The sequence below is a fragment of the Dipodomys ordii genome, unplaced genomic scaffold, assembly GCF_000151885.1.
Source record: "Dipodomys ordii isolate 6190 unplaced genomic scaffold, Dord_2.0 Scaffold18, whole genome shotgun sequence".
Taxonomy (NCBI): domain Eukaryota; kingdom Metazoa; phylum Chordata; class Mammalia; order Rodentia; family Heteromyidae; genus Dipodomys; species Dipodomys ordii.
In genome coordinates this window covers 14,109,745-14,132,071 of record NW_012267234.1, presented here as the reverse complement: position 1 = coordinate 14,132,071, position 22,327 = coordinate 14,109,745, and the positions used below count along the sequence as shown (strand labels likewise).

Genomic DNA, 22,327 nt, shown 5'->3' with positions numbered 1-22,327 from the left:
CTTCCCTTCTTCCTTCACCTCTTTTGGTCTACTGAGCTCACCTAGTTACCCTCTACTGACATTCCTTCCAAATGTTCTTATGGTCCTCATAGATGCCCCCAAGCCTCCTTCAGAGGACACCTACCTGAGGTTTGATGAATATGGGAGCTCAGGGCGGCCCAGAAGGTCAGCTGGAAAGTCACAGAGGGGCCTCAATGTGGAAACCCTGGTGGTGGCAGACAAGAAGATGGTGGAGAAGCATGGCAAGGGAAACGTGACCACGTACATTCTGACAGTCATGAACATGGTAAGCGAGGTTGGCGTGAGCCCTTCCGGGCCCCCTAAGGAAGGGGCCTTCTGGTCCCTCTAAATCATACAACAGGGTTGGTGGATTCTGAGATGCAGCCACCTGGTTTTATGGAGGCTGACAATGAATCCTAAGAAATGGATTCGTAAGGATGTACCTGGTTTGTCAAATTAAAGCTGACACACTTGTCAATGTCTGGTTGATTCTCACCATACATTTTTCCATTTCTTTGAGACTTGATTTTCCTCCTTGTGCTAGGTTTCCAGTTTGTTTAAAGATGGGACCATTGGCAGTGACATCAACATCGTTGTGGTGAGCCTCATTCTTCTGGAGCAGGAGCCTGTGAGTGGGAATCTTTTGTTTATTTCTCCATTCATTCTGCTACGGAAGACCGGCTGTCTTCCAGCCACGCCATGAAATAGTCACGATAGTTGAAAATCTGAAAGTATGTGGATCCCTTTCCTCAAGACAAGTGCTGTCTAGTTGGACTGTGAAACCAAGTAAATTAACCTACAGCACCACAGAAATCATTGTTTTCACATTAACATAGGCAATATTAATATATGCATTCATGCACGCCAAGACAGTGGCCCACACCTATGAAATGCCTATATAATATAAAGAAAAGATGAAGGATATAAATACTAGGTAGGACTCACAAGGTTATAGAGGAAAGGGGTAGTTGGAATTTGCAAGCTTGGTATACCAGGCCATCCTTGGTAGATGCAGAAGAGTAGGTTGACAATAGATGGGGGGGGGGGGAAGCAGTAATTCTTCTGTGCTATGGAGACTAAGCAAGGAATGCTTAATCACCCTTGAATCAGTTCCTGAGTGGTATAAGACATTGGCATGGGGCAAATGACAAAACCAGAACATAGAATAACGTGTCAAATTGCATGCCCCTCACTGTTTTGTAGTGCTTTGATGTTTAAGTTGTATTTTTTGACAACAGAGATCACCAGTCCGAGGGACTGTTTTTATACCCGATGGGGCTTTCTCTCTTCACCTATAACCCTGATAAAGAATTCAAAAAGCAGGGAGACAGAGATAACAGAGAAAATGATCCAATTGCCCAGGGGTGGACAGCTCCAAAGGTTAATGACTTGTCAAATTATCCCTGGGATTTTTAGAAAGGGAGGACATGCGTCAGTTGGGTGACATTTTTGCCTCTCGTCTCTCCATATAGGCACTGCCTAAGGCCGTTGAAGCCCACAGCTCCCCAATTCAGTGATGATCAAAGATCTTATCTTAAAACCTTCCCCTTTCCCAACTCAATCATTTTGACTGAGCAAACCTTTTGAAAAATTATTGTTGTAAGGGTAATCCCTCTCTTGCCTTTTAGAGTCTTATGACTTCATTCACTCAGTGGACATTGTATTGATGGTTGGTTGATGGATTGTAGTGTAGGATGTACCAAACCATTGGCTGGAAATCTCTCAGGAGAGGCAAATAAGTTGTGGTTACTGCCTTGGTTGCGTACTCTATTGAAGACATCATCACCCATTCATTTATTATCTTCTAAGATTTTATAAAGGTGGTACCTGGTGGCGTGAAGAAAGGTACCTGTAATGGATAGAGGGTTATTGCTGGTAGAAATAGAATTGATTTGTAAAACCATATTACTGAAACATTGTATTTTCTTGAACAATTTTGATCGTTTACCATTTCGTGTTTATGGCTCTGTGACAAAAATTACACTCCGATTTGCGTGGGTTTCCAATAGGGAGGATTGTTGATCAACCACCATGCAGACCAGTCTCTGAATAGCTTTTGTCAATGGCAGTCCGCCCTCGTGGGAAAGAATGGCAAGAGGCATGACCACGCCATCCTGCTCACGGGCTTCGATATCTGCTCCTGGAAGAATGAGCCGTGCGACACTCTAGGTATGGTATGACTAGATCCTTCATGCTCACCTACTGGGTAAAAAGCACAGTATGGAAATTTTGTATTAAATGCACAGTGCCCTGTGAAGCTCATTGTAAACATAGAGTCACACCCTACTTAATAACAGGGACACATTTGGAGATTACAGAGATGGACACAGCATTCCTAGATGCTATACTCTCATGAGATCACTGTCATATGGACAAGCAACCCACTGTTGATTGAAACATCATTAATGTACATTATATACACTAGTACATGACAACCATGTCTGACTATGGAGTACCCTCATGGTACCCTAGTGAGCGCAGTGTGGAATGGGGAGCTACGTATTCTGATCTCTTCGGTTCTCATTGAGGTGTAAGATGACGCATCATTGTGTAACTAAACAAGTTGTTTCATAAGCATCATTACTATAGAACTGGGATACTGGAGACAGTTGCTTGATTTTCGTGGTGCTTTGCTGTTCCACTAGGTACCAGGGCCTCCTCAAGGTATTTGGTTTTGAAGGACACACTTCTTCCAAAGTTGCACAGGATACTGAGAGTAATGACTATATATGTTTTTATATTATACCTGTGTTGCATTTTCTAATATATTGCATATAACTGGAATTTAGCCCCTCCTCCACCTTTTCTGATGAATTGGTGATTATTTAGGGCTCTGTAAAGAGCCAGAGAGTAAGTATGTTATATTCTGCAGACCATCACTCTGTGGTAATTACTCATCAATTGCATTCGTGCAAAAGCAGCCACAGGCAATGCATAAACAAACGAGCATGGTTGTGTTCTACTGCAATTCATTGACAAAACCAGAAAGCAGAAACTAGCAACCGTGGTGCAGATGGATGGGTAAGACAAGGAGCTGAGAAAGTTTATGTGGTTTCCCTTCACCAATCATTTTCTTCTCCAAAGTACTTTCTAATCCCCTATGGTTTATTAGTGATAAAAGTAGATTGGGCTTTATGTAACATTTTAATGCTTTAAAAATTCTCTCTAATATCTCATGTTATACCTTGGAAGACAAGCCTCTTGTAATTCACTATTAATCACAGTCTTGAAGAAGCACAACTGCTTTGGGAATTGCTTCGTGAGAAGGGCTTTTAAAAGTGAATTTTGAAATTCCTATTCTGAATTTGAGATGCATATGGTAATATCTGGTTACCAATGCATTGTTAATGTTTCGAAATGATCTTCTGAGAAAGAGCCAACCAGAGACCAAAGTATAAGGAAAGACTTGGAACGACAAAAACATCATCAGGAAACCCACAAACTGCTCAGACTTTTAGCAGCATGTTCTAATGCAGGCAAATGAACGATGCATGATTCCTGAAGTTGGGGTTTTTGACTGTGCCACCTGAAATGCATTGATTTCCCCTTTCTGGGCCCCAGTTTCCTTATCCGTAACTCTCTACAGGAACACAAACGCATACTAGACATAGAGATAGAGCAGAGTGTGGTGTTTGGCTAGTATCTGAGGCTGCTTGCTGTCACCCAGGATAAGGGTCTTCATATTCTGTTTCCCTGAAGATTTTCACACGGGATGGGTGTGGTCAGTTCATAAGCATGTACTTAAAGTTCAATGGCTACATTGTCCTGCTCTACTGGTTGTAAAGACACAAAACTGAGAAGAAAGACATCCACACCCTATAATATAGATTGATATGGAATCCGGAGTCGGCTGTACTGCTTTTATAACTGCTTCTGGAAGGAGACGGCTTTGGGAACACTTATCACATTGTAGTAGCTGGGAGAAAAATGAACATTCCATGTTCTCGGCTCTAGAGAAAGACCAAGATGTGTGGTTTCTCTTGGAAAATGTATCCAGTGTTAGGACAGTAACACCATGGTTCAGCTAACGTGGTGCATTGGAATAGTTATCAATTAGTCTGATTCAGATATTAAACTTAGGTAAGGCACATAAGTTTTCTATGACTTAATCTAAAATGGGAATTGCAGTATCCATATTGATCTCACAAAAGTGAATTGCCATCTCTCTATTATCTGTCTGTCTGTCTGTCCATCCATCTGTCTTGTCAGTCGGTTGGTTCATCAATCTGTCTGTCTGTCTGTCTGTCTGTCTATCTATCTATCTGTCTGTCTGTCTGTCTGTCTGTCTGTCTGTCTGTCATCTAGGACAAGCAGAGAACCATATACCATTAGTGTTTTCCTGCAAAACAACAACAAATCCATTAAACTAAAACTGTGTGGAAAATTTTGAGGACAACAGAGTGGATTTCATCTGTGCTCCCCCCTCCGGTTGACATTTGAACCTGATCTCTCTACAGGGTTTGCACCCATCAGCGGCATGTGCAGTAAGTATCGAAGTTGTACCATCAATGAAGATACGGGACTTGGCCTGGCGTTCACCATTGCTCACGAGTCAGGGCACAAGTAAGTGGCTCCTTGGTTCACAGCCTTATCTGAAAACTGGCCAAGTGATTCACCAGCATTCCTCTCAGGATTATTATTGATTCAGGTGGGATACATGGGATAAAATTCTTAGAATAATGTCTGGCTGTAAGAAAGGCTCTGTCAAGGCCATCTCGCCAGTGTCTCTGTGTTACAGCATTTCTTGTCTGCACAAGTGGACTGCCTGTTGTTTAAACAACTCTCAGGTCTTCCCCATACTTATTTCCCTTCCTACTACTTCAGTGAATCTACCTCTCAGCTCATCCTTTACACCAAGGAAACAATCAATAACAGAGACATATAAATCCCCTGAATACAATTGCATGTGGTTAAACGTTTGTTGTTGTACATCCTGGGTATTCTTTTAGTCAGCGACATGTACATGAATATTCTTGTAATGGGTATTCATAAATCTCGCTTTCATGAGACTAAAGTTAGAAATGATACTAGAGTTAGCAATGAGAAAAGTTGAGAGTAATAAGATATATTCATTTTGGTAGGCGTGTAATTTTGTATGGAGACAATGACACATAGAACTTTCAAACATTATTTGAGTAATAGCTGTGGCATTCGAGGAAGCACACCACTTTACACAATGACTCATTGGATATACCAGTTTAGAAGTGTGTGTGTGTGCACACACGCACGCACACACACACACTCACTCATGGGCGTGTGCACGTGCGTGCACACAGGTACGTGTAGTGTATATATAATATGCACATGCAGGTATATTTTATTTAACATGACTTCTTTTACATATTCAGAGTATCCAATTCTGACTCAAAAGCAAAGATCATACATTGAACAGCAGTTGATAGCAACTCGTTTTTGTCTGTCTCTTTCTTACAGTGTTAATAACTATTTCTCACCTGGGTTTATTGATTCTCAGTGCATCTCCCCCTTCCCTGCCCCCTGGTTACCCCTTGGCGAATGGGTTCACAGAAGGGTGATCTCTCCCCTCTGCCCAGCTTTGGCATGATTCATGATGGTGAGGGCAACCCCTGCAGGAAGGCAGAAGGCAACATCATGTCTCCTACGTTGACTGGAAACAATGGAGTGTTTGCGTGGTCTTCCTGTAGCCGCCAGTACCTCAAGAAATTCCTCAGGTAAGACAGATGAGAGCAGGTGTGTGCCCAGATCTGGAAGCAGTAACAGGGAATAGTGTTTAATGGATGTAAAAAAAGAAAAGAATAAAATTTCTTTTGACCTCGCAATAAAACAAAAAATAATAAAATTTAATAACAAGAACATCCTGAATGAATGCAGTGATGATCAGATGGTATTTTTGTTATTGCTGAAAAATCAAAGGCCTTCTATGGAGTCAAAGCCTCTCCATATATTTAGCCCTGTTTCATTCCTCCAGCAATGCTATTATTCTCTTCATTCTAAAACTTAGGAAGTTGGGTCTTAGACTAATTGCATTGCTTAAGGCATGAGAGCTGGTAAGTTGCAGATTCACATTTAAGTTCATGCTGACCCTAAGATTTGCCTTCATAACTCCATCTCTCTTCTTTGTCTTCCAGAGGTTGCTGCACATATTGCCTTTCTACTATGGGGGGAGAGAGAGAGAAAGGGGGAGGGACGGAGGGAAGGAGGGACAGAGGGAGAGAGAGAGAGAAAGAGCATTAGGTTATTGATTTACTGAACCTATTTTAATCTCATCAATCCACAGGTCCTAAGAATATTAAAGATACTCTAATAGTGCATATGTTTCTTTTTAGTAATAAAAAACATGTTCTTGATGGGTCATTTTGCTTAGAAATGGTGACAGGCCAGCTCAGTGTCCAGAAATCATCCAAAGGAGATATAGCTATAGATCGTCATTTTGATAAGGCAGAACTCTGAGACTTATATTAGTATAAGCAGAGTTAAGTACTACTTGATTCATACTAAACAATGACCATCAGGTTTAATTTTTATGAATGTAGATGTATCCTTGCAGACACGCATAGATAGAGCATTTGTAATCTGTGTTGCCACACGTGCCTTTCAACAGACATTAGTGGCATTTCTTCGGGAATTTATATTCTTGATGCATTTATACCACTACATATTATTTGTAAATGTTAACAGGATTAGTGAGATGTGTGGGCAAAGCCAATTCAGTATAAGAATGTCTAACCCAACGATGCCCAAAGGGTGATTAAAAACATTGAAAAAACACTTTTGCTATATAGTAAGCATTACCAGTCAGATGTTCTTGTTAGTTTTAAGTTCATGCTTTGAGGACATAAATTTTTCTTTTCTAACTCATGTGCAATGTATTCAATAAATATTATAAATCAAGATCATCTTGATGTAGAAAAAAAATCTCCACCATGCATATATTATAGTTAACTGCTTTAGGGCAACAATAATGGTAGCAGCAGCTAACTTTGATTACTGTGCTGTGATAAATGTATTACATTCTTGTTTGATCTGTGAACAACCCTTATCAAAGTCACTGACAAAAATGAAAGTCTTGGATGTATGATCAATAGGCCCTCCATTTATCTGACCTCCGAAAATTATGTGTAACCACCTTGATACTTAACCTCTTAGTAATACCATAGTTTAATTATTTAAGTAAGTGGAGATAAAGTTTTTTTTCTAAGAAGTGAGGCTGTCAAGACTGATTTTCATCTCAACATGTCATAAACATACCTCATCCATCAGTGTATCCCTCCTCCAGATTCTTTCAATAACTTTAATGAAGTTTTTGTTGTAGTTGGTCATGAGGCTTGAACTCAGGGCCTAGGCACTGTCCCTGAGCTTCTTTGCTCAAGGTTAGCACACTGCCACTTTGAGCCACAGCTCTACTTCCTGTTTTCTGGTGGTTCATTAGAGATAAGAGTCTTACAGACTTCCCTGCCTGGGCTGGCTGTGACCTGTGATCCTCAGATCTCAGCCTTCTGAGTACCTTAAAGTTGGTGACGCTTATTTGAGGCAAAGCACATCCTTGACCTGTGCCTCCTCACCTGTAAAAACAAAACAAAACACATCAGGATTTAAAGTGAAGGTGCTCATTGTCTCTGTCTGGGTTGTTGTATAGCTCTAGTGTTTCATCCTTTCCCCAGAGTAGACATGCAATAAAAAGTGGTCAAATGTCATAGGAGACTGTCGAAGGAAATTTCATAGTTTGCTGTTCCCATCTCCTGTCCAATCGCAAGACAGGTCCCTTGAATGTCTGGGCCCCCCAGTGCCCTGGGACTGTGGCATATATTATCCTTTCAAATAAGACTCACTTTGGGGAATAAATAAGTATTAGAACTTTAAATTTCCACTTGTTTTCTTTAACTATGTTCTAGTTTTCTTTGTATCACTGTATTCAGAGGGGGGGGCAGTTTACTTTAAGTGGAGAGATCACAGATGACCTGGTTATTAATAGGGATGTGTTGTCCACTCTAGCACACCTCAGGCTGGATGTCTAGTGGATGAACCCAAGCAAACAGGGCAATATAAATATCCGGACAAACTCCCAGGACAGATTTATGATGCCGACACTCAGTGCAAGTGGCAATTTGGAGCCAAAGCCAAGTTATGCAGCCTTGGTTTTGCGAAGGTATGTTTGCTCGTGATGTCCAGCTTGCATTAAGATTCTACAGCCTGTCTGTGTACCTACAGGAAGGATAAACATTTGCTTTGCCGAGGTCAAAGGTGAGAGTCTGGGTTATCTCTAAAATGTCAGTTGTTTGGCATGATGATTCAGTGGCAATTTTACTGTCGATGTGTTATCCAGACCCAGGTTAAATAGCACCCTTGGAAGAAAATTCCTCCCCTTTACACATAGACTTCATCTGCTAGTAGTAAATCTGGGAAGAATAGCTTTTACTTACTTCTCATCACTGATTCTATAGTCTTCACGTTTATATTCTCTTATGATGCAGTAGATGTAGAATCTTCATCACTAAATGCCTCCATGTGCCTTTTATTTAAAATTGTCATTGGTAACCAATATTTTTGTAGAAGTTCAAGGTGTATCTTGGGTGTTCTGGAGTATGATTTTTCTGTTGAGTCCTTTTTCATTCAAGACATGAACAAGAAAAATGGGAAAATGCAAGAATTCACCCTGTAGAAAGGAGAGCTCTCTCATTTCACTTCATCAAGGATCGTTATCATTGTCAGTATTACCAAAAATTAGGACCATTGTTAAGTTGGCATATTCTCCATATCCAGTGAGAAGTCCTGGGTATCTGAACAGGTCTATAAACATGAAGGTAAATCAACAGGAAGGATATGAAACCAGTGATAAGTATAAACTATTCTTCCCAGATTTACTACTAGCAGATGAAGTCTATGGTACCAGACACACAATTAGGGAGGATTGAACTTCCTATCTGCCAGTGTCTTATTACTTGTCGTCCTCCTTTACTACCTCCTCTTTTTCTTCCTCCTCTTTCTCTTCTTCATCGCTTCTTCTTTCTCCTCTTCTGTCTCTCCCTATTCCTCTCTTTTACCATTACGCACCACCAGCTCCAATGTTACAAATATCAACTATAGAAATATGCATAGGTCATATCAGCGCCATCATAATTACCACCACCACCACCACCACCATCCTCTACCACCATTACCATCACCATCTCCACCCGTCATTTCCAGCAGTAAGGGACTTATTTAAGATTTGTTTGACTTGACCTCAAACTTTAAAAAAAATCCCTGAGAAGTTCTTGCCCCTTTTCACTTGGATCTTAGAGAAAGTATTCAGTTTGCCCAAGGCCACAAAACTATTTTAAAGGACAGAATCCAAACAAAAAAGTTTTTTCCGCAATGACGTGGAGCTGCTGCTTCTCCATTGAAGACCAGCTTTTCTTGACCTAATACTCAGTCATTAGTAGCAATGTTCATTCATTGTGCAGTATCTCTGCCTTTTTTTTCCTACCTAATTGTTTTTGTATTACTCCACTCACTTTCAAAATACAAATCCTGAGAAATAATATCTGTCAATCATAAGTATGATAAGGAGATATATGTTAAATGCTGAAAGAAAAAGTGTATCCAGTCACAATTCTTGGCATACCTTCCGTGACACATGGGCTTCCCTCTGGCTAATGTTAATGTATAATATGTGAAAATGAACAGATTCAGGGCCGACTCTAACTCGCCTGTGAAGCTGAGGCTCTTAGGCAGAAGTAAATAGCCATTCACTTTGTTGGAAGAGAGTTGAGTCCCAACATGGCCTCTTCATCACTTTGTTCTAGAAGATTCATTAGTGTCCTCAGTCATCAATCAGGTATTTATTATTCGCTTACTCTGCAGCGCGTGAAGCACTGGTGATGGAGTTACTCTCTTTAGAAATGCAAAGGAAGTTTAAATTACCCTCATTCCTGTAGAATCACACAAAGGTACAGACATCTTGGGGGTGCCTGTTGTGTGTCAGTCCGTGTACAGGGCATACATAACCATGCTGAAGTTATACATCATTTTCAAGAACCACACTATACTTTGAAAAGATAGTATCTCTGTCTTGGAGATGGTCTTTGTAGAGAAAGGGAGCCCAGGGCAATGAAGATTCCACACTAGACCGGGGACTGAAATGATGAAAGGCACAGAGAGGAGAATATCTGGAGGATGGGGAGGATAGCTTCAGAAAGAGATGTTTAGCTGGGCATGACGGTGCATGCCTGCAATCCCACAGCACTGAGCGTGTGGGGCTCTGTTGACACTGTCTTGAAGAAACCAAAAAACCAAAAAGGAAAGGTGTGTTTAAGATGGCAAGGAGGTGAGATGGAGAAGGAAGGAAGCATTGGTGGATGGATCCTGAATGTGGATTATTCCCCCACAGCCTGGCTTTTGGCATGCTCATAATTCTACTGCTTATACCTTTCACCAGAAGCTCTACTCCAAGGTCACGCACAGTGCCCTTGTAAGGCTGGGGGGGGGACTTCTGAAGCAATAGAACCTCCTGCATGTCCAGCTTAGCACTGAGAGTACTGAGCTCAACTTGGTGACACAGGAAGTACTTCTTCAAAGTCTTCACCAGCCTGTCACTACTTCCTCTTCCTGTCTTTCATTCCTCAGTTTGTTTTATTCCTGCCCCTCCCTGAGACCATGATTCCTAGAAAGGAAGGGTTAGAGCACCAAACAAACTCGAAACAAATTCCCCAAGTACCCTACCCAGCTAACGATGCAGCATTGTCAGTATCACCGGGAACTTGCTAGAAACACAAATATGCTGGTTCTATCTGCACCTACAGAATGGGAAACTTTGAACAGGATGACTCTTATGTAAGCTTTGGTTGAGAACCACTGAGCTAGACAATCTTCATTGTTACACACACACACACACACACACACACACACACACACACACACACACACACATTTTAGAATTACATAGACCTGGGTTTAAGGATCTTTTTCTACCACTTATGAGAGGCCTTCGGCAAATGACTCAGCCTCCCTCGGTGCTAATTAGTGTCTACATAGGTAACTGGTAACGAGAAGATAATCATAGTACTGCAGGACTTAATTTGGTACAGTCGCACCATTCAACAAATGAGAAGGCTTTCCTCTTGTTCAGACAGCATCATGGCTGTCTTTCGCCTGTCTGGCTGTTCACAGTGGCTACCTTGTCAGGGTTGGGGCTGGGGAGAGTGTGTCTGAGGCTGCTCCTATTTTATTCCTCATCTTTCCTCTCTCAGCCTCAAATTTTCTGTGTCTTTGGTACACCAAGTGCCATCTTGGTTCTCTTCTGAAGTATTTGTATTATTCAGTGTTTCATGGCTGCCACAAAATACTTGAGTTGGGGTCCTTGTGAAGAAAGAAAGCTTCTGTAGCTGGTAGTCATGGAGGTTCACAGCCCTGGTTCTAGCCTTTGGTGATAGTCTCCTTGGTTGTGTCACAAGAGAGCAGGTGGCAATGGTTGGAGCATTGGCCATCATCTGGTAGAGAGACTGAGGGGGCCAGATTCAAGTTCTATTACTGTCATCCTTTGAGAACCAACAAAGACCTAAGAGAAGTATAATACCTTCCAGGACATGTCTTATGTTTCCTAATACCTTCTCCTGAGGCTCCATTCCCATCATTGTCAAAGTAAGACCAAGACCATCTGGCCAAGGGTCCTGTAGCATTTGGAGTAAGTACTCCTGGCTCAGTAGTGAATTTGTATTGTCTTTCAGACGATCCTAGACATGGAGAGAATGTTAACAGTACTTCCCTGCTGGTGGTTTTCTTGCACTGGGAAAGACCGGCTGGACCAAGGGACATCTTTTTAGTTGGTCCTGTGACTGAGTAGCTAGCGCAGGTACTCTCATAGAGCAGGGGACTCAGCACAGGTACTGTCCTAGAGCAGATGCTCAGTCACCTTGGCTTAGAGGCTCACTGCGAAAGTTTGAAGCCAAAGAGAATGGTACCTCCATGAAGACGTTTCACCTCCAGTGAGTGTCTGGAACCCATCATTTCCCTTGAACAAGAGTAGAACGCTTATGGAACCATAGCTCTTCTGCACATCACCTTTATAGTAACCATTCAAAATTTGTTTTAAAACAGCGTAGACTGTGAATGTCTTTCCTCTTTGGGAATAAAAAGAAACCTCCTACCATCTAATCACACACTTCCCACTGCAATCCACCAAAGTATTATATCGTTCTTCATCTTCTATTAAGTTTCTTCTTACTCTTGCACCCACTGGATATTAATGGCCACATATGGGTTTCAGATATTTCCTTGCTCAGGGGCATAAACAGTGATCTGTGTGTCCTCTCCTGTGAACAAGTAATCATTGTGCATCCCAGGTAGTGAGTCAGCAATGCATGAGGCCTCCCTCCTCTAAAACACCTTTCTCTGGGCTCCCTCTCACCTTAAGGTGTCACAACCAGGAGCTGGTGATGCTTCATTGTCACGGTCTGTGTGCAAATCCCTAGCCTGACCAAAGCAGGGCTTCGCAGGGATGTGACATAAGAGCTGATACTCATCCTCAACCAGTCACTAAGTTTACACTGCTGGTTGGAGCTCACAGTGGGAGGGGGAGGGGCGCTTTTCATTCATCCCTGCTCATTCAAGAATCCAGAGTGACTTCCCCGATAAAGGGTGCCTCTGAGTGTGCGCACAGCTGGATCTGCTGGTTTTGTGCTACTTGGATTCAGCCCCCACACTTCTTGCCCATGACCTCTAGGTAGAACACCTCGGAAGAAGAACTATCTATGCCAGCACCCTTCTGCCTACACACAGGAAGGAGAAAGTTAACCCTGGGAGACTGTGCCAGACCTATTTGGCCACAGATCACAACCATTCTCCAATGTTTCTTTATCTGTGGTAAGGATAGGATCTTGATCTCCATTTGTTTGACTCCAGTGTCTTATTTTATCTACTGTAGAACAGACAGGGGACATTAATTATTGTTCCCCTTGAAGTAAAGAAATGGAAGTTCAACAATCTGCCCAAGATCAGGGGAAAGATAATAGAGAAAGCAAGCAAGCAAGCAAGAAAAAGAAAGGAAGGAAGGAAGAACGAACGAACGAACCTGAATAGGCTTTAGAGGCAAAGTTGTAGCAAAATCTTGCTAATACGTTTTGAATGCCGCTCTTAGAAAATGGAGGAAAGATAGTCATTCTTGTGTATAAAAATAGCTATATCTATTTAGTTTGTATTCTTCAAGCATGTTGTGTGTGTGTGTTGTTGATACTTTTGGGATATGTTTCTTTCCAGATTTTCTGAAATAAATGTTTTGCTCACATTTATACAACTAGTAAGTAGGAGGGTAGCAGAGATAATCCTGGGGTTTTGGTAGAGTAGATTCTTGACCATACAGCCCTACCTCTTAGGTTATCATTGAGAATGTAAAATCAGCCCAGTGCCAATCCCTTAATGACAAACATACACAAAAATAAAGGAAAGAAGGGGATCTGATATATAAACAGCTCATTGCAAAAGATGAACAGCAGAGAGTCAATAAATACACGGAAGTGTTATTCATTCTCATCTGTCAGAAATATATAGAATATGTTGCCTAGTGGCATTACCAAATCTTATCAATGATAAAAATGAAGCCACTGGAACTCCTGCTTACTGCTAAGCACTGGAAAATGCTACAATTATTTTGAAAAAAAGGGAGGGTATTGTTTTGGTTTTTTTCCTGACCTGTCTTTGACAATACTGGGCATTGAATTCAGGGAATTGCATTTCTGAGCAAGTGCTCTACCAATTGACCCATACCCTTAGTCTTTGGTTGTTTTTCCAGACAAGGTACTTGAACATTTGTCTAGACTGAACACAGACCACGATCTTCCTACTTCCTGGACTAGCTGAGATTACAGATGTGTGCTACCACACTTGGCCTATGTTTTGTTTAAGCATATGAAATTAAATATACCTTTATCCTCTGTCTTAATGTGACAGAATAAAATATATGTCCACAAAAAAGACTTGTTCAAGAATGTTCTTAGTTACTGCTTGATTCAGAAGAACCAAAGGCAGGAAGCAAACTAAAATGTCCTTCAGAAAGAGAAGGTGAAGAAAATTTCATTGTATTTATTCTGTGAAACTCTATATATCAATAAGAGAAGAACAGCTATTGATATACACAAAAACATAGATAATAAAACCCACATTGAGCAGAATACCAAACGAAGTCCACTTGGTATAATTCCATTTCTATGAAATTTAAGAAAAAGCATCCCTGAATTCTAGTTACAGACATCAGAACAGTGATTGCCTCTGAGAAGGTTATTTTTTGCGGGGTAAGATGAGTGTTCTGTCTAAGATTATGGTGGTGTCTTCAGTGGTGTATATATTTTGTCCCAACTTCTATAACCATGTGCTTCAAATGGGTGCCCATTATTGTAGTAAATTATACCCCCTGTAAACTTGATTTAAAAATGATAGCAGTCACGATTCTTGTTGATGGTTACATCTTAATTATTGCTTAGCTTATAATCTTGGGTAGTAAGGTTAAGTATAAGGGGATTGAAACCCAGGCTGAGCAAAAGCTCACCTGCATAAGGCAGGGAAAAGTTTCCCTATGATTGCACAGAAGATAAACACTCTGTCTTCCCCATGGGGTCATTGTGAAGAGCCAGGAAAATAACCAAGGGGAGCCTGGGGAAATAGGATCTATGCTTCTTTTTTGTGTGTGTGGGGGTCACATGTTTCATTTCTAATTCTTAAATTGCAGGCTCTTCTGAAGGATTCCAGAGATTTCAAAAAATTATTGATGTAGATGAGTTTTTTCCTTATAGAATTAATCATGCACTTGGCTTACAGGAAATATTGATTGTACTAGGCATTTCTATTCTAAGCTCTTGGGATGCATCAGAGATAAAGTGAACCCATGGACATCCCCCCTCCCACACCCCCATCCTGCATTGTGCCATGATGAAGGGAATGAAGGCCAGGAGCAGAAAACATTGTAACTGAAGTTGTAAATGAAGTCACTAGTAATGGCATAGGATAAAATAATGAGGGGGCTGATTAGGTATTGAAGTTGAGGTGTTAAAGTTTGTGTGTGTGTGTGTGTGTGTGTGTGTGTGTGTGTGTGTGCACGCGTGTGCGTGCTGGTACTGAGACTTGAACTCAGGATCTCATGGTCCTGATTCAGTTTTTACAACCAGGGCTGGTACTCTTCCACTAGAGCCATGCCTCCATTTCCAGCTTTTTGCTGTTTCATTGGATTTGTCTGCCAGGGCTGGCTTCAAACCTGGATCCTCAGGTCACAGCTTTCTGAGTGGCTTAGGATTTCAGATGTGAGTTCCTAGTGCCTGGCAGCTGCTACTAGTGCAGCCATGGAGGTAGGGGTGGAATTTAGGCAAAGAGCTAGTGAAGGCAAAGAAGTGTTAGGAGTTCAGCTAGGTGGAGAATTAGAACAAGCAGAGACAGGCCCTGGTTTGGAGCAAACTGGAAGCGTTGGCAGATTAGTGTATAACCAGGGAGAGCAGAGCAGAGTGAACTCATATAAGACCAAATTAGAGATAAAAGGGACTTGATGACATATGGCGTGGAGGTGCATTTTCTGTGAGTAAAGTTGTTGTGTGTGTGTGTTTGTGGGGGGGGATTGTGCAGAGGAGTTGCATGGGTCCAGGCAGAGGAAGAGCTGGTTGGCCTGATGTGGGAGGATTTCTCTGTAGAACTTTTCTTCCCTGCCATCCAATATGGTAGACATGACTGTCTCTTTCTCTCTCTTTTATTATCTTCAAGTACTTGTACAGGGGAGTTGCTGTTTAACAAAGCAGTTGATCAATATCACCCCTTTCAACATTCTCACCCATCCCTTCCCACTCACCCCTTCCCTGTTCTTAATTTTGAATGATTGATCTACATGGAATTCTTGACTACATTTTCTCCACCTCATTTATTCATCCCCCTTTCCAGTACCCGCTTCCTGGTGTTTATTTGTTTGAACTCTGACTTTGCTTTTCCAAGACATTTTACTACTTAAGTTCTCCCATAGATCTACCTTATTTCACTTAATATATTTCTATATACTTGCATACCACCCAGCATATTTACGTACTTTAAGAACATGAACAATGACAATGGTGACAGGGGAAGTGAATTTTTATTTAGTTTTAGGTTCATCTAAATTCCCATTTAACAAGTCACATGTAATGACAGGCTGCCGTATTGGAGATCACTGTGTTGAGAATAAACAGGGTAAGGGTGATCAGGTGACAGATTTACTGATGGAATGTGAGAGGAAGACAGGAATCAAAGATGGCTGCAAGATTTGGAGCCTGAATGGCTGGAAGGAAAGATGGAGGTGTCTCAAAGTAAGATTGGGAAATAAGAATGTGGGACAGTCTCTGGGGAGAGCAAGGAGGATTTTGTTTGGATGGTATCTAGTTTGATTTTTGGAAGTCATTAACTCCTCCCACATGTCAAGTTTTACTTCTTAGGATATAGTGAATATAACCAGAGAACATGCAGCGATGACACAACCAAATACTGACAGCTTCAAGCATCTTTCCTTAAAAATATGGTCTTGTTGGGGGAAAAAAAAATCATAGCCAGGCAACATGAGACTTTAGGGGCCTCTGTGGTTATTTCTCTTTTTCTCTTAAATGACGACTTCAGGCCAAGTAATTATAGATAAGGAAAAGTTGGTTGAATACGCTTGGAGGAAAGGGAAAAAAAAAGGACAAGCTCCCCTCTCTGTTTACTTTGAAAGGAAGCCTTCTCAGAGGGCTTTCATGGTCGCCAAAACATGTAGCTGGCTATAATTACGTTTGACTTCTGTACCTCACCACAGAAGAAATAATACGTTCATCCAGTCTGTCTTATTTCACTCTGGAATGTGTGTGCTTTTTTGTTGTTGTTGTTGTTGTTCGGTTTGGTTTTGCTTGATTTTTCCTGGTCCTCTCTGAGCACTGTGTGTTGACATTCTGTTTTGAATAAAATTTAGAAAAGAAGACTAAGCTCTCCTGTTCTTTGGTCTGTTTTACAGTCATGGTGGCCGCATGGCATGGGTTATGACTCTCCCCTGGCTGTAGGAAGGAATATTATTTAATTCTGAATGCTTCTCCATGCAAAGGTTGAATTGCTTCAATGGCTGCTTCTCATTCCTTCTGTTGGACCTGGATGGTTCCTTTTTCCACACCAGTTGTTTCTCTTCCAGCCAATAGTGACTCCCTATGGAAGGACAAGCAATGCTACTGCCGATTCCATTTGTGGAGAAGCTGTCTCATGATAGTTAAACTTCTTTCACAGGACTACTGTCAGAACCACATTTCCTAAAGGATTAAAAATGGCAGTGAAGGTGAAGACAGTAATGATGACCATGATAGGTGATTTGGTGGGGGGAGAATTGTGTGAACTATGCAAGTGAATTTACAGATATTACGTATAATTTACATGCATCACAACATCCTTGAGCACCACTCCTGAAATGCTAATTTTATCACTTTTTTTTACCATGAAAACTAAGAAATCAGCCATGAATAGCAGTTCAAGGGATTCTATAATATGTCCATGACATGGATTTCAATCAGGATTGCCTTAATTTAGTTTTGGTCTATTCTGCTACACACTGGTTACAATAATCATTAGAAACAATATCCCTTAGATCACAACCAAGTATCTGCTGATAGTTGCCACAGCCCAGCCACTGCTGAATTCATGTTCAGTAATGTAGCATGTAGTTTCTAGAGAAACCTTAGCCTTCCACAGTCATTAGAGTGCATTGCCTTGCTACTGCCGACTTCATTTGCCTCCCCAAATAATTTGTCTTATTCCATCCACCCCAGAATATCGAACTGCATACAAAAGCTTTAAATGTTTTCATTTTTGCTTATGTTATCACCCTTACGAGTGTCTGCTTTTCTTTCAGGACATTTGCAAATCACTGTGGTGTCACCGGATGGGCCACAGGTGTGAGACCAAATTTATGCCTGCAGCAGAAGGGACCGTGTGTGGCTTGAGTATGGTAAACTGCATACTTGCTTGTTTTTGTTTTTCAGTCTCTGGGGAGGTGACAGGGCATAGGACCCAAATGACTTGTGTTGTGACTTAGCATGGAATGCCTTGACTGCATGTGTTTTCTGTCTTCTCTGGAAAGTTAACCAACATTGCCAGGCACCGGTGTCTCACGCCTGTACTCCTAACTACTCAGGAGGCTGAGATCTGCGAATTGCAATTTGAAGCCAGTCTGGGGAAAGACAAATTCAAGGGACTCTTATCAGCAGTTAAGCAGCAAAATTCAAGAAATGGAGGTGTGGCTCAAGTGGTGGAGTTTCAGCCCTGGGAGAGAAAAACTAAGGAAGACTATGAGGTCTTGAGTTCAAGCTACAATACTGGCATGCATGTGCGTGCATGTGCTCACACACACACACACACACACACACCACAGCATCCATGAATAATGAGTTGAGTTGAAAGTTTGCCGATCTTTACTGTTGGCTATTGGAAAGCAGCATGAGCCTGTATAGAAGTAATTCTTTGGAGTCCTTGCAGGGAGGGACAGGAGACAGTAGAGATACAGAGATGAAGAAAACTCAAACTCCAGGAAACCACAATTCAGTGATGAAACTATGCAGAAGCTAACATTCTCTCTTTTTAAGATTCATCTTCCTTAAGCACTAATTGCTATCCAGGCTCCAATGAATAAAAACATGAATCCTGCTAGGGACTGAGTATGAACTTAGAGTTTACAATGTGGGGATATGCCAAGGTGGACATTGCAAGTTTGAGTTGAAGTTCCTCAGCTGGATAAGAGAAAGCAGAGATTTTTAGGGAGGAGCCAAAAATAAAGGCAAATCACAGACACACAAGAAGAAATGGGTGAAAACCATGTACTTTGATCCCAAAATACATGTGCAAGGAAAGAGGTGTTTGTACATACTCTCATTGAACGCTATTGGCATAGCCAGGTGCTGGTAGCTCACGCCTGTAATCCTAACTACTTAGAAGGCTGAAATATGAGGATTGTGGTTCAGAGCCAGCCCTGTAAGAAAGTCTTTGGGACTCTTATCTCCAATTTACCACCAGAAAACTGGAAGTGGAGCTGGGGTCCAAAGTGGTAGAGTGCTAGCTTTGAATGAAAGAGTTTAGGGACAGCACCCAGGCCCTGAGTTCAAGTCCCAGGATCAAAAAATAAAAAAGATATTGGTAGAAAACATAGCCATTCAATGGTACTGAATATTAGAAGTAGCTTAAGAGTTATGGATAGATGGTGGTTGGTTCTATCCATTTGTGCCAACAAAGCAGGCACATATATTGGTTTTACCATTAGAACCAAAACATACAAAATATATACATTAATTATGTATCTATTTTATATTTAATCCGACATGTAGAATATTATATAATAATAAACACATTTTCAAGCAAGGAAATGATATTAAAAATTAAGATCTGTTGGCCAACAATTTGCCTCAGGTTACAGATAGAATGAGTCCTGGTGAGGAGCTTTGGCTACTGAGTGAAATTCAGTCTCAGCTACTTATGTGGTTATTTGGGTAGCTATGAGACTCTAAGCAAGTTAGTATTTACTAATTTGCTCTCATCTATAAAATGCTTTATCTCCAAAATGCTTTTCAAGGGCCGGATGAGATTCTGCCCCCCATTTTAGGGACGCAGAAGCCACTTCCTGGGCTGTAGCTGGTGATAACAGTGGCTATTGTTTGCTGTCTCTTGTTTTTGTTTTGTCTCAGCCCAGTAGAGAGAGCCAGTGAATCCTGATGGGGAAGAAGTGTGCTCATGATAGACAAAAAAAATCCTCACATAACTGATTGCTTTTCCCCTCAAAGTTATCAACAATGTTTTATGATTTCATGCAAATGCTGAATCTGGTGATTAATCCAAGAAGGGGAAAAATTAAAAAACGGAAGAATGGATCAGTACCTGGCAAGAATTTGAAGAAAGGCAGCAATATCTTAACCTTGAGGAAGTGCACTAGCAACAAGACTATGCAAAAAATAGCCATAAAGCCAAATGTGTCACAGGGTAGAGTGAAGATATAAAAGTCAAACAATCTCTCCTTAATTTTGTAATTGAACTCCTAACTTCTCAGCAAACCAAAAACAAACACAACCCTGGCATGGTCCAAACCCACCCCTTTGCGTTGAATTGCAGAGGGCTCTAGGAAATTCTGCAGTTCTGAAGCCACACAGAACTTCCGTGCAATAAAAACACCACTGGGGGCAGCTGGGGTCTCCGGGAGACAGTGTAGCCGCCAAGAAGAGAAGACCAGTAAAGCTTGGTGTCTGTTACAAGGGAGAACTAACCCAGGAAAGTTAGAATAATTCTCACCCTTCCTCATGCAAATGGTGGGCAAATAAATATCATTTACAGAGATAATCCATTAAAGACACCACAGGAGTTGAATATCATCCAAGGGTCAGAAATAGAGACCTTTTATCTCAACAAAAGGGAAATGTATGTTACTGGATGAGAATGATTTTTTCAGACTTAAAAATTATTCCATTTCATAAGACAAAAGCATAATGTGTGTATGTGTGTGTGTGTGTGTGTGTGTGTGTGTGTGTGTGTGTGTACTGATAACGTGCATGTGTACTGATTCTAGGACCTGAACTCAGGGCCTGGGTGCTATCCTTTAGCTTTTGCACTCAAGTCTTAGAGCTCTACCACTTGACCTACAGCTCCACTTCTAGTTTTAGGCAGTTAATTAGAGATAAGAGTCTCACAGACTTTCCTGCCCAGGCTGGTTTAGAACCACAGTCCTTAGATCTCAGCCTCCTGAGTAGTTTAGCACTACAGACCCTAAGCCACCAGTTGACAAAAGCACAATTAGTATCTCTTTTTTTGATGTCAAGACCATCATTCATGATGATTGATACTTCAGTTTCTTCCAAACCATTTTCTTTTCCTGGAGTGAAGAATCTGAGTGATTTCTTAAATAACGTCATTTCTAAGGCACCGCAGACTTCTCTGTTGTTGGGTGTGATCCCTTGGCTGGTGGCTGGCGTCTTCACTGAAAATTTCACACACTGAGCCAGCTCACAAAGTATGCAGTCTTCAGACTGCTGGTGGGAAAAATCCACCCCTCCGTAGACAGCAGCCTGTACCTTGCAGGAGAATAATGAGGAGGACCTGTATGTTCCTAAGACCCTGCAAAGACAGACTCCTGTCTCTCCAGGTGTCAGTGGGGATCTTTGAGGGCTTCCTGTCACCCCCACCCCCAACCCATTTCTCCTTTTACTGTGCAGATGTTTGCCTCTGCCTGTGTTTTCCCAGCTGGTCTGATGGAAGCATGTCCCATGTTCTTTCCGCAGTGGTGCCGGCAAGGTGAATGCGTGAAGCTTGGGGAGCTGGGGCCCCGACCGGTGCACGGCCAGTGGTCCACCTGGTCGAAGTGGTCAGAATGTTCTCGAACTTGTGGTGGCGGAGTCAAGTATCAGGAGCGGCACTGCAATAACCCCAAGTAAGACCTTCAGGGCCTCTGTGACTTTGTATTTCACACGTGGTTTTCTTCCCTTTGATTAGAGGCGGTCGCGGAGGTTTGTTTCTTTTTTTTTTTTATGCTGTGGATATAAGCATGTCTGGGTGCCGGAGAGGGCATGGTGGGCAGAGCTGAAACACCTCAGAAGAGTTTCTCTGTGAGCGAATAGGATGACCAAGGTATCCACTCACGACCTCTTCTGCGGGCAGATGTGCCAATAAATGCCCAAGCTGTTGCAGGTCTAAGAAATGTGATTGGCCCAAAATGTGCATCTCTCGAACACGTGATCTAGACGAAGGGTGCCGAATGGAGAGCGAAATTTTCTCCTTCTTAGCAGTATTGACAAACCAATTTGAGTTTCTTTCCAGACAAAACAAAACAAAAAAGAACGGCAGTGTGGTTTGGAACCACGGTGTGGATTGGAACTGGCCTGGGTCAGCTGCGGGTGGTGCGCTCGGGTCAAGGCATTCTACACTCTGTGCAAAGGAAGGGGCATTTCAGGGGCTTGGTTGTGCTCTTCCTCACCTTCCCCATTTGTTGTTGCTGTTCTTAGTATTAGGGCTTGAACTCAGGGCTTTAGCTCTCAATTTGGCTTGTGCCACTCAAGGCTGGTGCTCTACCACTTGGACCGCAGTCTAATTTCCAGCCTTTTTCTGGTCAATTGAAGATCAGAGGCTCATGGATTTTTCTACCCAGACTGGCTTTAAACTGAGATCCTTAGATCTCAGCTGCTAGCATTGATTACAGATGTGATTCACCAGGACCAGGCTGACTTATTGAATTTTTGAGTTCAAAACAGTTTAGAGATAATTGGTTTCTTGAGTGCCAGGGACAGACATTCGTGTATTTCCTTTACTTTATGCCCCCATGGGCATTTGTGTGTGTGTGTGTGTGTGTGTGTGTGTGTGTGTGTGTGTGTGTGTGTGTGTGTGT

At 41.8% G+C, this 22,327-nt stretch overlaps 1 protein-coding gene across 1 annotated transcript in view; it reads left to right on the top strand.

Moving 5' to 3' along the window:
• Positions 1–22,327, top strand: part of Adamts18 (ADAM metallopeptidase with thrombospondin type 1 motif, 18) — a 99,605-nt gene that overhangs the window by 42,502 nt on the left and 34,776 nt on the right. The window contains exons 5-12 of the mRNA XM_013012695.1: positions 93–286; positions 545–628; positions 2,010–2,169; positions 4,458–4,563; positions 5,553–5,690; positions 7,972–8,125; positions 17,825–17,920; positions 21,228–21,376. Coding sequence (XP_012868149.1) covers positions 93–286; positions 545–628; positions 2,010–2,169; positions 4,458–4,563; positions 5,553–5,690; positions 7,972–8,125; positions 17,825–17,920; positions 21,228–21,376 — 1,081 coding nt within the window. The remainder of the gene's footprint in view (positions 1–92; positions 287–544; positions 629–2,009; positions 2,170–4,457; positions 4,564–5,552; positions 5,691–7,971; positions 8,126–17,824; positions 17,921–21,227; positions 21,377–22,327) is intronic.